The following is a 14,172-nucleotide window of genomic DNA, read 5'->3' on the forward strand; positions in this document are numbered from 1 at the left end:
TTCCGGCCGCGATGACGTTTTGGACAGGGGCTGTTGCTGGGAGGAAGGGGCTGATCCTCCTCAGCCGGGTCACTGTGCGGGAAGTTTAAAGAAAATTTGTACCGATTTCGTCGATTTGGGTGTTAAGCAGGTAGGAGCTCCGGATGGCGCTGCTGCACCGAGCCTGGCGGCCGGTAGCGCGTCTCGTTATGCAGGGTCCGGCCCGGATAACGGCCGCACTGAGGGCCTGGGTGAGTATCACCTCATGGTTTCCCTTCATTCCCTTGGCCGACTGACCCGCGTCCCTTGTTGCGGTATCGTGCCGGCCTTCACATCCGTGACGACGAGCTGTAATAAATCGTACCTCGCGTTCAAACAGGCAGCGCTTATCACCGTGACCATGCTTGCCTCCGCTTTAAAACACACGTTTGTACTCGTTCGTGGGATGTGAATGTCGTTGGCTAGGCCTGCCTGTCCCAAGTTGAGAAGCGAATGGGTGACCTGTCTTCTTGTACCACTGCACCCAGTGTGCAGTAGGTAGATGCCTGGTAGTGCTGATACGGAGGGTGTTCTAGGACTTTGAACCAGCGAGACTGAAGCAATCACTGCAGCACTGATGAGTTAATGTTCAAGGTTGTGTTGGGGAAAGGGGTGTGATGTAGGGTCTTGGGCCAGAAATACAAGACAGGAATGTGATTAAATACTTTGTACTTTCCTGGATGAGCACAAATCCAACTTCACTTAAGAATCTGAACGCCACACAGGACAAAGCAACTTGATGGGAACACAATTTACCTTAAACATTAACTCTCTTCACCAGTGAATGCACAGCAGTGTATGACATCTACAAAATATCCAGTGCTAATCTGTAAAGATTCCTTCAAGAGCATCTTCCAGCTTTGTGATCTCCACTGAGTAGAAGAACAAGGACAGCATATGCATGGGTACAAGTTGTTCTCCTGCTCACGCGTCATCCTGATTTGGAACTATGTTAGCTTCATTTCTCAGTCCAAGTCCTGGAACTTCTTTCCTAACAATATTATGGTTGTACCAAATAACAGGACCTCGAGTGGTTCAAGAAGGTGAATTGCTGCCAACTTTTCTGGAATGAGGGATAAATTCTGGCCTTTCCAGTCACGCTTGCATCCCACAAAGAATTTTTAAAACTGACTTTAAAATTAAATTATGAAAAGCACTGTCATATTGTCAATTATTTCAGTCTTCCAGTGCTAAATCAATAGAGGAGAGACAGAAATGCCTGATGGCTCGGGGACTTCCAAAGCAAAAAATGATTCCAGGAGTGAAACAGGTTATTGTTGTAGCCTCAGGAAAAGGTGGTGTTGGAAAATCAACTACTGCAGGTACAAAATATGGTGAATGTGTAGTGTTCCAATTAGAAACTAGTGTATTAGATTTCTAAAATGTTATATATAACAATAATCTTGGAAGTATGTGAAAAGAGACATTGACAAAACTTGTCGTCCTGCACTCAGAAGGACAAATGCAACAATGCCAAATTTCAAAATATTACAATAATCTATACTACAGGAGAAGAGTATTGATTGGTTGGTCAGGAATTGCCATGCAGCAAGCAACTGGGTTCCGTTGCCTCTCGACTTCCTGGGAAATTTTTTTAAAATGCAGGGTTTGAGCACATTTCTTTGCAGAGAATGGGTCCCTCTGTACGTGGTGGCCTGGCTTAGTTGGGATTGCATTCCTGAAATTCACAACTTTAGGCGACGCTCACAGAATCGATGTTAAAGCTGGAGTTGGATTCCAACATGGCACCCCGAGTAGAGAAAAAACATTAAAATAATATGCTTACACCCTTTCAATTGAAATACTGCACTTTGACTAAATTTTTAAATTGGCAAATTTTTAAAATAAAGTATACTTTTGTTTATAGGTATTTTAAAATTCAACATTTTACTCAGTACCTGCTGGAGTGAACTATGGAATTAAGTCTGGGGCCTGCGCTCGGTGACATTTGCTCATCAGGTTGTGGTCTGCCTACTGGTGCCCTTTTTTCTGCAATTTTATGACTGCTGCCTGATGTCTTTTTGTGGGGACATGGCGCCCTTTCTCACTGGCTGCTGTCACCTCCGAGGCTTGTTCAGTATGTAGCTGGATGGGGCTGCTACTTGTGGCTGACTTTGGGCCCACTTGGGGTTCAGTCTTTCCTTCGTTGTCCTGCCAGTTGTGGGTTGCAGTCTGACAACGGGGACCTGCCATTTCAACCACAGCCTCAGGAGCGAGGAGATCTGCTTGGGTTTGACCTGTTGACACCTGACAGGCTGGAGAGGGCTGATAAGCTGCCAAGATACTGACCGCCCATAGGCCAGAGCAGGGGCTGCTGAACTCCAAAGTCACCAGTGCTCCACAGGCCACTTGCCAGAGTGGGGTTGCTATTGGCTGCTGAGAAAGCTGCTTCATAACCAGATTTGTCCAGCAGATGGGGAGGGAGATGGCAGCTGTGCTTTGGTGGGTGTTTGAAGCCAGGTCCAGCAAGCTGTTAGGGATGTCATGGGTTGGGAGCTCCTGGTGAAGACTTTGGGCAGCATTACAGCATTTGGGGGGGGGGGTGTTCCGCATGAGAGAGAAGGAAAGGTTGTGCCAAAATTGGACCAACTAAGTCAGATAATTCAGATTAAGTTTTGCCATAAACATCACTGTGGTGAATTTTGCAGCAGTCAACAACATTTCCAGTCCTAATAAATTATTGCAGCAAAACAGCACTAGGTGACTTTAAATGCAGACTACTTGTATTCAAATATGTCACACAGGTAAGAACAGGTGGACCAGATTAACTCGAGTGATTGAAATTCCTGGATCAAACAATGAGTAGCTATAAAGAATGTCCTCCATGGCATTGCCTCAGCCAATCAGAGTTGACTTGCCAACCAATCAGCATATCTATTCTTGCATTTGTTCTGATGAGCGCAAGACAAAAAGCTTCAGCCTCACATTTTTCTCAGCAATATTTGAAATACTCTTTTGTAATTTATTGATGGCAATAAATTGAATTACAGTTTGGCACCCCTGTTTCTAGATTTTTGTATTTCTCCAAAAAGGCCTTAATCCTTGTCAACCACTTCTAAAAGGGTCAATTGAAGGCACCTAGAATCACTATCCTTATGAATTCTTTGTTTTGGGAGTGGGGAATGGTGATGGTTGGTGTGTCCTTTGCCTTTGAAAGTTCTCAAGCTTGTACACAGGTGTTAATTTTAAGATCTGATATGTTTTATTGGTGTTTTGCACTAATCTAAATTTACTTTAATTTCAGTGAATTTGGCTTTGGGAATGGCTGCTAACAATTTGGTAGGTGGATGTGCTTTTGCAGCAGAATTTTGTTAAAATACTTTTGTGTGAAACCTAATGATATAATTGAAAAGGTAAAAATATTTTATGCTAGGATTTCTGCTGGTGCATTTCTTAGTATTGTAAACCGTATTTTGTAATTAACTTGTTCAGTGTTGATAATTTGTTATCTTACAATTTACTTATCGGGTTCTTACGGCACCAGGTAGTACGCTACTTCCGGACTAGGAGTTTGGGTTCAGTTCTACCTGCTGTGTCATATCATGTTGGAACAGGTTGATTAAAACAACAGCAATTTACTTGTCACAAAATAGAATAGGTGATGGCATAGTGGTAATGTCACTGGACTAGTAATCCAGAACCCAAGGCTAATGTTCTGGCGCCACAGATTCACTTTCTACCATGGTAGATGGTGCAATTTATTCTGTTTTTAAAAAAAAGTTATAATAAAATGCTTGCCTTATAGAGTCCTACAGCATGAAACAGACCTTTCCCAAACTAAACTAGTCCCACCTCCCTATGCTCAACCCATATCCCTCTGAATATTTCCAATTCATGAATTTATCCACGTCTTTTAAATGATGTAACTGCAACCGCATTCACCACTTCTTCTGGAAGTTCATTCATGCATGAAATACTCTGTGTAAAGAAAGTTGGCCCTTATGTCTTTTTTAAGTCTTTCTCCCCTCACCTTAAAAATATACTCCTTATTTTTTAAATCCCCCATCTTACAGCAAAGACACCTGTCATTCACTTTCTCTATACCTCTCATCATTTTATAAACCTCAATAAGGTCACCCCTCAATCTCCTACGCTCCAGTGAGAAAAGTCCCAGCCTATCCATCCTCTCCTTATAACACAAATCCTCCATTCTTGGCAACATCCTGTTTAAATCTTTTCTGAATCCTCTCCAACTTAATAATATCCTTCCTGGAACAGGGCGATCAAAATTGTACACAGTACTCCAGAAGAGGCCTCGCCAACGTCCTGTAAAACCTCAATACGACATCCCCACTCCTATACTCAAAGGTCTGAGCATGCTAACTGCCTTCTGAATCACCCTGTCTATATTTGCTGCAAACTTCAAAGAATCATGTACCTGAACCTGTCAGTCTCTCGTTGTACAACACTACAACAAGTCCCTACTCCTAATTGTATAAGTCCTGCTCTTGTTTTTTTAAACCAAAATGCAACACCTTGTACATATCCAAATTAAACTCCATGTCCCAATTCTCAGCCCATTGACCCAGGATTTCTTTTTGTAATCTTAGATAACCTTCTTCGCTGTCCGCTATGCTACCAATTTTGTTGTCATCTGCAAACTATATCTTCTATATTTTCATCTAAGTCATTTATATAAAATGACAAACAAAAGTGGACCCAGTGCTGATCCCTGTGGAACACTATCTCCAGTCTGAAAAACAACGCTGTACCACCACCCTCTGACTCTTGCCATTAAGCCAATTTTGTATCCAATTTGCAAGCTCACCCTAAATCCTATATGATCTAATTTTACTAGTTAGTCTACCATGTGGAACCTTGTCAAAGGCTTTACTGAAGCCCAAATAAACATCGTCTACAGTTCTGCCCTCATCAATCCTCTTGGTTACTTCCTCAAAAAAACTCATTCAAGTTTGTAAGACAAGATTTCCCTTGCACAAAACCATGCTGACTATCCCTAATCATTCCTTGCCTCCCCAAATGCGTATAAATCCTATCTTTCAGAATCACCCCAACAGCTTACCCACCACTGAAGTCACACTGTCAAGGTCTATAGTTGCCGGGCTGCTCCTTACATCTTAAACAAAGATACAACATTAGCCACTCTCCAGTCATCCAGCTCCACACCCATAATTATCGATGATACAAAGCTTTCTGCAAGGGGTCCCACAATTTCCTCCCTAACTTCTCACAACGCCCTGGGATGCTCTGAATTGGGTCCCCAAGATTTATCTACCTTTACAGTTTCTGAGAGCTCCAGCACTCCTCTAATGTAAACTGTTTTTACAATATCAATATTTATTTCCCTGAGTTCTCTAGCCTCCATTTCTTTCTGCACAGGAAAAATTGACACGAACTATTCATTTAATATCTCTCCCATCTCCTGAGGTTCAACACAAAGATGAGATGACCCCTTTGATCTTTAAGGGGTGCTGTTTGCTCTAATGATGATCATGTGACCACTGTTAACTGTTCAAGTCACTAATGTCTCCCATCATGACCTGGTTTGGCTTACACATGACTCCAGACCCACAGCAATGCTTTCCTTCTTAACTGCCCAGCCTGTGATGTCCACATCCCATGAACAAATTTTTTTCAAAAATCCCACATTGAGGTGATGCATTAGTAGTACAGTAAGGAAAATTTGCAATATGTTTAAAATGTTTGTGGAATCTGTAATTGTTTTTAAAAATGCTTGGCAAGGATTTTAGGATTTCTGAGTTTGAATCAACTGTAAAGAAGTCAGTTGTAACTTTATTAGACCAATATTTATTGTTATCTGTGTGAATTGATGCTTAACTTGGAAGTAGTGCCAGCACGAAGTAGGTGAAGACAGAAACCTTGTAGTTTACAAATGCAAAAGAGAGCTGCAGCAGAAAGGAAAGCACATTTACAAGGAACTGTGTTTTTGTGATACGGTTAAACAGAACAGAGATCTTGAGGAGAAGGTTAGGGTGGTGAGTATGAATTTGACAATTTAATTATTGGTCCTTTTGTTCTGTCAGAGCCAACCAGACTGCTTAACAATGCTTACTAAAGGGTGGATTGAAGGGCTTTCTGGGGAAACTGCACAATCAAGACTGCTGTGAGCGTAGCTGTTGATTGACACACTCTTGTAGACCTTCAGATGATGATCATCTTAAGGGACCTTGGGCAGAGATATGTCTGCTGGTGAATGCCATTTGCAATCTGTGTCAGTTCATTGGAAAAGTAAGAAATCCATGTACCAGAGCCCTAGTTGGAGGAGTTTGTAATGGCATATGGTGCCACGTGACTATGTGGAGCAATGTACATGCATGTTGTCCATATGAAGTGACCATTTGAAGTATCTCCCTGCTAATTTTGTTTTTGTATTTATTCTAAATTGTGTTGAAGTACAATTTACAAAAAGTGAAAATCTTGCTGTGAATTGCTCCATCTGAGAGTCATTTGGTAAATTTGGTTGTTTTGCTTTACGATTACCCATGGGGATCATTACAGTATTTGGGTTGAAGCACTCTGACATCATGGCCAAAAATAGCGTCTGTAGATTTGAGGTTATTAGATGTTTTTCCATTTTCCAGATGTATCAAATCACATGCTTTTTATTCCTAGGTTAATTTGAGAATTCAAAAGATCTAGCTTTTCCCTCCAGGTTGCAAGTAATGACCATTACAATCAGGAATCAGTTATGGTTGCCACTTTGTCTCCTACAAGCCTTACTTGGGTGTTCTTTATTTTGTTGACATCTGTGTTAAATGGATCACCATGCTATGGCTCTTGAATCTTGATGAATTTTTTTTAGTCCAATATGTATTTGTTGGTAATGATACAACTGAGTAGTTTGTAAGATTGCTGCTCAACTGTTGAAACCATTGCATTGGTTTAGGTTGTAGACTTGCTTCCCGAGCTGGTGTGTTTGATTGCAGATGTTTCATCACCCTGCTAAGTAACATTGTCTGTGGGCCTCCAGTGAAGCGTTGGTGTTCTGTCCCACCAGTTATTAATATGTCTCAGTTTGCTGGGGTGGTGTCATCAGTTTTTGGGTTCTGTTTTTCAGTGGTTTGTAAATAGGGTCCGTTTCATTGTGTTTGTTGATGGAGTTCCAGTTAGAATGCCAGGCCTCCATGAATTCCCTGGCTTGTGATACTATGGATGTTGTGACCCAGTTGAATTTGTCTTTCTCTGTCTCTGTTTATTGAGACCAGTGAGAATTGGTCATGTCTCTTGGTGGCTAGTTGGTGTTCATGTATCCTTATTGTCAGTTTTCTTCCAGTTTGGCCTTTGTAATGTTTCTCATAGTCCTTCCGTGGTATTTTGTGTATTGCATTAGTTTTATTGGGTGTGAGTATGGGATCCTTATGTCATCAGTAGCTGTTGCAGGGTGGTTGTTGGTTTGTGGGCTACCCTGATACCTAGGGGTCTGAGTAGTCTTATGGTCATCTCTGATATGTCTCTGTACGGGAGGGTGACTAAAGTATCTAGCCATGTTGTGTTTTCTTATGGTCTGTCGCGGAGGTAACGGTAAATTGTGCTTTTTTTGGGTATCCATTCCTTTTAAAAACTCCGTATAAGCGCTCCTGTTCTGCTTTGCGCCATTGCGCGTTGCTGCAGTGTGTTGTAGCTTGTTTGAATAAGTCCCGATGCAACTCTGTTTACGGGTGTCGGGGTGGTTGCTGGCATAATTAAGTATCTGGTCCGTATGTGTGGTCTTTCTGTATATGCTAATCTGGAGTTCCCAGTTGTTCTTAGATTCTACTATTATGTCTAGGAAGGGTAGTTTGTTATTGTTCTTTTCTTTTGTGGATTTTGTTCTGGTGAGGATGTTGTTTGTGTCAGTGGGTTTTTTCTAGTCTCGTGTGTTTGACGCCTTCACAATTATCATCGATGTAGCGGACCCAGAGTTTGGATTGTATAATGGGGAGTGCTATCCGTTCTAACCTTTGCATTACCGCTTCTGTAATCAGCCCTGACATTGGGAATCCCATTGGTATTCTGTTGATTTGTTTAGATACACTGTTGTTGAAGGTGAAGTGGGTTATGAGGCACAGAACCAGCAGTTTCGGGGTGCTGTCCTTGATGCTGTTGATGTCATGGGGTGCCTGCCTTCCTGATTCATCCAGCAGTGTGGCAATTGTCTGTTTAGCTAGGTTGACGTTTATGGATGTAAATAGTGTTGTTACATCGAAGGACATAATTATCTCGTCCTCTTCTATTCTGGTGTCCTTGATGATGTTGAGGAGTTTTTGGGGGGAGTGGATGGCGTGAGTATTGTTGTCAACTAAGTATTTCAGTTTCCTTTGTTCTTTTGGCTAGGCTATATGTTGGTGTGCCTGGTAGTGAGACAATTGGTCTGAGGGGGACCCCTGGCTTGTGTACCTTGGGGAGTCCACAGAAGTGGGGTGTGTTGGATCCCTCTGCCTTCATCCTTTGGTAGTCTGTCTTGCTGATATCTCCTGATTTTTTTTCAGGGTTGTTGTAATCTGGTTCTGTGACTGTGGTTGTTGGGCCTATCACCATCTATTGGTAGGTGACAGTATCTGCTGGTAATGCGTTGGCTTTCTTGATCTTCTCAAAAACTTTAATTGCATTGGTTTACTGGAAAAAGAAGTTATATTCTCTTTGTTTTGATATTAATGGCTGTAATATTAGAAATTTTGTCATCCGCAGTTTTAAAAATAATCCATTGAGCCTATTTGGATCCAAAAGAAATCTGGTGTTGCTGACCAGAACTAGTGATAATGCTTTGAGTTGATAGTAGCTGAAGACAGAACAACCTTGATGTGGCAAGACTAATTTGAGGCTATCAGCTCTTGCCTACGAAACAAATGTTGAGGCTCATCTATTTAACTTTAATGGTGTGATAAATTTTAATTAGTATAAACTAGTACATCTGACCTTGAAAATTTTAGTTTTGTATGTATGCTGCCTTATTCTTTCAGATTTCAACTATTGGAGAAATGTTTAAAAAGTTTCCACTGTTTTACATTGAGTTAAATACTTGTAAATCTCCTGGTGGAGAATCTGCCTCGGTAAGAATTTTTCAATCTGGCTGAGGAGTCACATTGTTGCTTGGCCTAATCACGCAGGCGTTGACTATGGGTAGAGCTGCTTTTATTATCGGCTAACTGGAAACATTGGTATAAAAATCGTCAAATTTTATGGACAAGTATAAACCGCTAACTACAAAGACCAAAGTTATCTAGTTGGAAAATTTGAATAAATGAGAAATAACCTATCACTTAAAATATTTACTGAGTTTATATGTAAGTTGATTGCACGTGGTCATGTTTTTTTGAACACAGAATTAATTGCCAGGTATTTGGTCACATCGTTTGATAGTGCAGCTGTGGCATGTCAATATTTTGTAATTCAGTATTCCAACTGGTTTGAAAATCAATATTCGTTGCAGTTGGCAGTAAGTTAGCATTTTTGTTGTTGATCAGCAAAAGAAATCTTCGCCATTGCTAGTTGCCCTCTGTTTTCAAAACCAGGAAATTATAAAATGTTACAATTAGCCTTTAGCAGCGGCATGAATTGGTATTTGTTGAACATAATTTTTGTTTCAAGTATGACGCAGTTGTGTGATCAGTTTACTTGAATTGAGGTTTCTTTTCGTCTAATGAATAAAGTGGTACAGTGCTTGTATTTTTCTTGCCTTAAAAGCTGTTTACCAATACACTCTACTTGCCTTGTTTTGGGAGTTGGGTGAAATTAATGTGCAGGGCATTTTAACCTAAAGGCTTTTAAAGTGTAGTTCCCAATCAGAGCCAATGATACAGAATTGATTTCAATATTGTGAGTATGTCATTTTATTTCTCTCTAATTTCAGGGGTTTGAAGGGAGAGTAGCATATTTTTGGTATAAGTATAGCTTTTCTAATTTTTCATAATGTTAATTGAGATCAAGAAATAGGCAACAGTAAACACTTGAAACAAGAGAGAGGATTAGCTATTTATTTATGGCACTATCCAAACCAAAGGTATTTATTGTATCTTCTGTTTCATTGGTAATTCTGAGTTGAGGGGAACATTTTGATCTAAATTCTTTTTATGGAATTAAGTATTAATTTTGTTGCAAAACTGTCTTCATTTGTGTTAGAATGCAAGGCTGAATTTATCTAACCATATTAACCTGAATTTTTTTCCTTTTTGTTAAGGTTGTGGGTCTGCTTGATGCAGATGTGTACGGTCCATCTATCCCATGTATGATGAATTTAAGAGGAAACCCAGAATTGACAGACAGTAAGTTTCTTCACCTAAAAGATGCTACTAATTGAAGTTACACTTAAATTAATGGAGTACACTCACTCCTAGTCAACCATAGATTTGCTACCTATGGATCCACGAACTCATGAGTTGGCCCCAGACTCTATCTTTTTTTCCAATTGACTCATCCAGTCTGATTGCACTGTCCTTGATGGTTAGAAGGCTTACATTGCAGTAGTATCTGTCGTTTTGTTATCTGTGGGACGTCTGTGTCCTCATCCTCTGCAGATAATGAGGATTTGGTGTGTTGTGGAAAAAATTGTCAAGCAGTTTCGGAAAATGGTATGTATTTCAGACAAGTCATGGTGTACCTCTATGAATTTTGTGTATCTTTGCTAACTAAATTTTTATTTTCTAACAGAAGTTATATATAAGTACCACATGGTTTTCCCAGCAGTACGAGTCAGAATGACCCTGTTGATAAACAATACACCAAGTTTAGTGAATGTTTTAATTATTACCTGCAAGACCACTGAGGGCAACAAGGGGTTGAAGTGGACTCTAGGATGGTAACTGCAATATCATTCACCCAAGTATGTCTCAGCAGTATGACCACAGACTGAAGTCGCCAAGTTCTAAAGGACATAGCAGTCATGGTGGGAAACTCAATGGAAGGAAATATCTACTTGACCTCCAGTGTGCAATCTGCCAATTGCAGATACTTCTCTTCATTTCAGTATCAATGGGAATGATTTCCATTAATATCATGTTGTTATGTGGAGGTCACACTCAATCGTGTTAAATAGAAAAAATTCAGAACAGATCCAACACTTCAAAATTGGGCAACATCAATGACAGAATTTTGTCCCACTCTAGCCTGTGACTTTCATGGTACACCATATTGCTTCCTCCTATCATTACTATCAAGCCAGATGACCAACACATGTTCAATGAGGATTCTCAAGGAGAATACTAAGAACAGCACCCAGCATAGCTGAAAATAAACTGCCACTTCAATGCCTTGTCCTGGGATTACATGCTAAAATTAGCCATGCAGTTTCATAATCAAATTAAAACTCTGCCATCCTGCCAAATTAGTTCATAAGTGGTCGTGAACAATTAAGCAACGAAGTGAGGAGTTCTCTCCATCATTATTCATATCCTTCATGATGGACAGCAGCACATGAATGCAACACCAAGGCTGAACAATGCACAACTACCTTCTTGGAAAAGTTCTGAGTAGATGATGCATCTGTAAGGCCCCCTGTCACATGTCAGTCTTCAGATGCAGCCAGACCTGCTGAGCTTTTCGAGCAACTTCTGTTTTTGTTCCTAACAGCCACCTTCTATCTGTTTAAACATAATGCTCTTTCCCCAGTGATGAAGCATGTGCAGAACCTATTGCCCAAGAACCAACCTGCAATTAACTCCCTGGCTTAGCCTCACAATTAATCAAAAGTTTGTTTGGCCTGTTTTCCTTTTAACCCAAGCTGTTAGCCAGAGTTTGAAAGTCACCCTTAGGTCACATTTCCCAGTTCGTAACTCCAATCCAAAATTGATAAAAGTAAAATTTTTTAAAAATCAGTGACGGCTCTAACACTATGACAAATGATTCATCCCTGACTCCCCAAAGCAAATGTCATTATCAGGCGTACATCAAGGGTGTGATGGAATACTATCCACGTTGGGTGAGTGTAGCTCAAGCAATGCTGAAGCTCAATGCCATCTCTAAGTTAAATCAGGCTACTTGTTTGATACCCCATCCTCCTGTTTAACGTTCATGTTTTTTCCCCTTCTGGTTCACCGTAGTTGAAGTATGTACCTACCACCTACAAGATGTACTTTTGCAGTTCTCCAGAGCAGCTTCAAATGCTTCTTCTGAACTTATAGCCTCACTCCCTAGAAAGACTAGAGTAACAGCTGTTTGGGCTCAGATCTAGCTTGTGTCTTAAACTTACATATCATTTTGCAATCACTTTTTAATTTAATGTAATGATAAATGTGAGTTATCCACTTTGGTCACAAAAAACGGAACGCATATTATTATCTGAATGGTGGCAGTTTTGGAAAAGGCGAGTTGCAACTAGGCCTGAGTGTCATGGTAGAACAGTCGCTGAAGGTTCTACGCAGGTGCAGCAGGCAATGAGGAAAGCTAATGGCATGCTCTCCTTCATATTGAGAGGATTTGAGTATCAGAGTAAGGATGGTCTTGCTGCAGTTATATAGGGCCTTGGTGAGGCTACTCCTTGCGTATTATGTGCAGTTTTGATCACCTAGTCTGAGGAAGGCCATTCTTGCTATTGAGGGAGTCCCGCGAAGGTTCACCAGACTGATTCCCAGGTGGCAGGACTGACATGAGGAAAGTCTGGAATGACTGGGCTTGTACTTACTGGAATTTAGAAGAATGAGGGGGATCTCAGAGAAACGTAGAAAATGTTGATGGGACTGGACAGGCTAGATGCGGGAAGAATGTTTCCGATGTTGGGGAAGTTGGGTGTCACAGTCTAAGAATAATGGGTAAACCATTCAGGATTGAGATGGGGAAGAATTTCTTCACCAAGAGAGTTGTGAACCTGTGGAATTCTTTCCCACAGGAAGCTGTTGGGGCCAATTCATTAGGTATATTCAAGAGGGAGCTGGACGTGGCCCTCGCGACTAAAGGGATCAAGGGACGTGGGGAGAGGGCAGGAATCGGATCCTGAGATTGCATGATAAACTGGTGCATGCTCAAGGGGCCGAATGGCCTATGCCTGTGGACTGTGTAAATTGTTTGAAAAAAAACCATGGTAAGCAAAGGACGAGGAAACAAGAAGGAAAGTTGAGTGAATGCTGCAATCAAATTGTCCATTATCTTATTGAATGGCAAAGCAAATGTAAGGGGCCTCGTGGCATAATCTTGCTGTTTCTACTATGTTCTTTTTAACACTGCCATTTCCAAATTCAAACTGTTTTAAGATGGACATATTACTCTTCCACTGATATCAATATTTCAAAATTCCTGAAAGGCACTGGGAGTACCTTCACCATGTAGACTGTAGTAGTTTAAGAAGGCCCTCTAGGTGGAATCAGAGCAACTAGGGATGAGAAATAAATGTTGCCAGAACCAAATCAATGAATGATGAGAGAAAGTCTTTGCTTTTGTCGTACTATTGGTATAAGGTATTGGAACAAAATACATTTAGCCTGTGCAGTATAATGTCAGCCATAACAGTTCCAATATGATGACCCAATGCATCGATTAAAGATTTGCAAGAGAATACAAGACCATATCTGGTGGATTGCCTTTTCAGAACAGTGGCTAATTTTCTCAAAATCCAAAGGTAGTACATGCTGGGTTATCATTTTTAAGTAATACAAGTTGAGTCATGGATGACTAGAAATGCTCCTCAGAATTATTAACGGCTTAAACTGCAACTTGTAGCTATGTGTGCAGCATCCCTCTGAAGGATGCAATGCTGCAGATTTTGCTTTAACAATAAGACAGAAGCTTATTAACAAAAGAACTGAAGATGAAATGGAATAAACCAAACCATCAGCCTATCATAAAAATTCCAATATTTTCAAACATATAGTAAAAGTATAATTCCATTAATTCAAAGCACTCCCTTATAAACTGAAAAGAAACAAAACACCTTTTGCATAGTATGCAAACACACACCTCTGGCACAATACCCAAAATACCATTCATACAATACTCATACCAAAGTCACTTTTTTTAAGTTTGGTAGGTTTAAGTCACTTGTGACTTCAACTTTTGCACTGAAACGGCAGACAGCTTCTTCTTGCAGCTATCGTACACCTGAGCGTCAATGTACTCAACTTTAAGCAACCTCTTTAGGGAGATCTGGGGCTAACTCCAACTCTTCATTCTAAGACAATCAAGTTCACTATGTGACCATCGCTTCTCAAGAGCAGTAGTATGTAGAGCCACCCCAAAGTGAGAAAGAAAAACCACAAGTCTTCCCCC

At 40.7% G+C, this 14,172-nt stretch overlaps 1 protein-coding gene across 2 annotated transcripts in view; it reads left to right on the forward strand.

Moving 5' to 3' along the window:
* Positions 1-24: 24 nt before the first annotated feature.
* Positions 25-14,172, forward strand: part of nubpl (nucleotide binding protein-like) — a 29,567-nt gene continuing 15,419 nt past the window's right edge. The window contains exons 1-4 of one of the 2 annotated variants that reach the window (XM_048599881.1): positions 25-130; positions 1,199-1,340; positions 3,263-3,297; positions 10,157-10,241. In XM_048599881.1, coding sequence (XP_048455838.1) covers positions 1,241-1,340; positions 3,263-3,297; positions 10,157-10,241 — 220 coding nt within the window. In that variant the 5' untranslated portion in view covers positions 25-130; positions 1,199-1,240. Of the gene's footprint in view, positions 231-1,198; positions 1,341-3,262; positions 3,298-10,156; positions 10,242-14,172 lie in introns of both variants that reach the window. The other variant, XM_048599880.1, reaches the window with a different exon arrangement.

Source organism: Rhincodon typus, chromosome 8, assembly GCF_021869965.1.
Source record: "Rhincodon typus isolate 14 chromosome 8, sRhiTyp1.1, whole genome shotgun sequence".
Taxonomy (NCBI): domain Eukaryota; kingdom Metazoa; phylum Chordata; class Chondrichthyes; order Orectolobiformes; family Rhincodontidae; genus Rhincodon; species Rhincodon typus.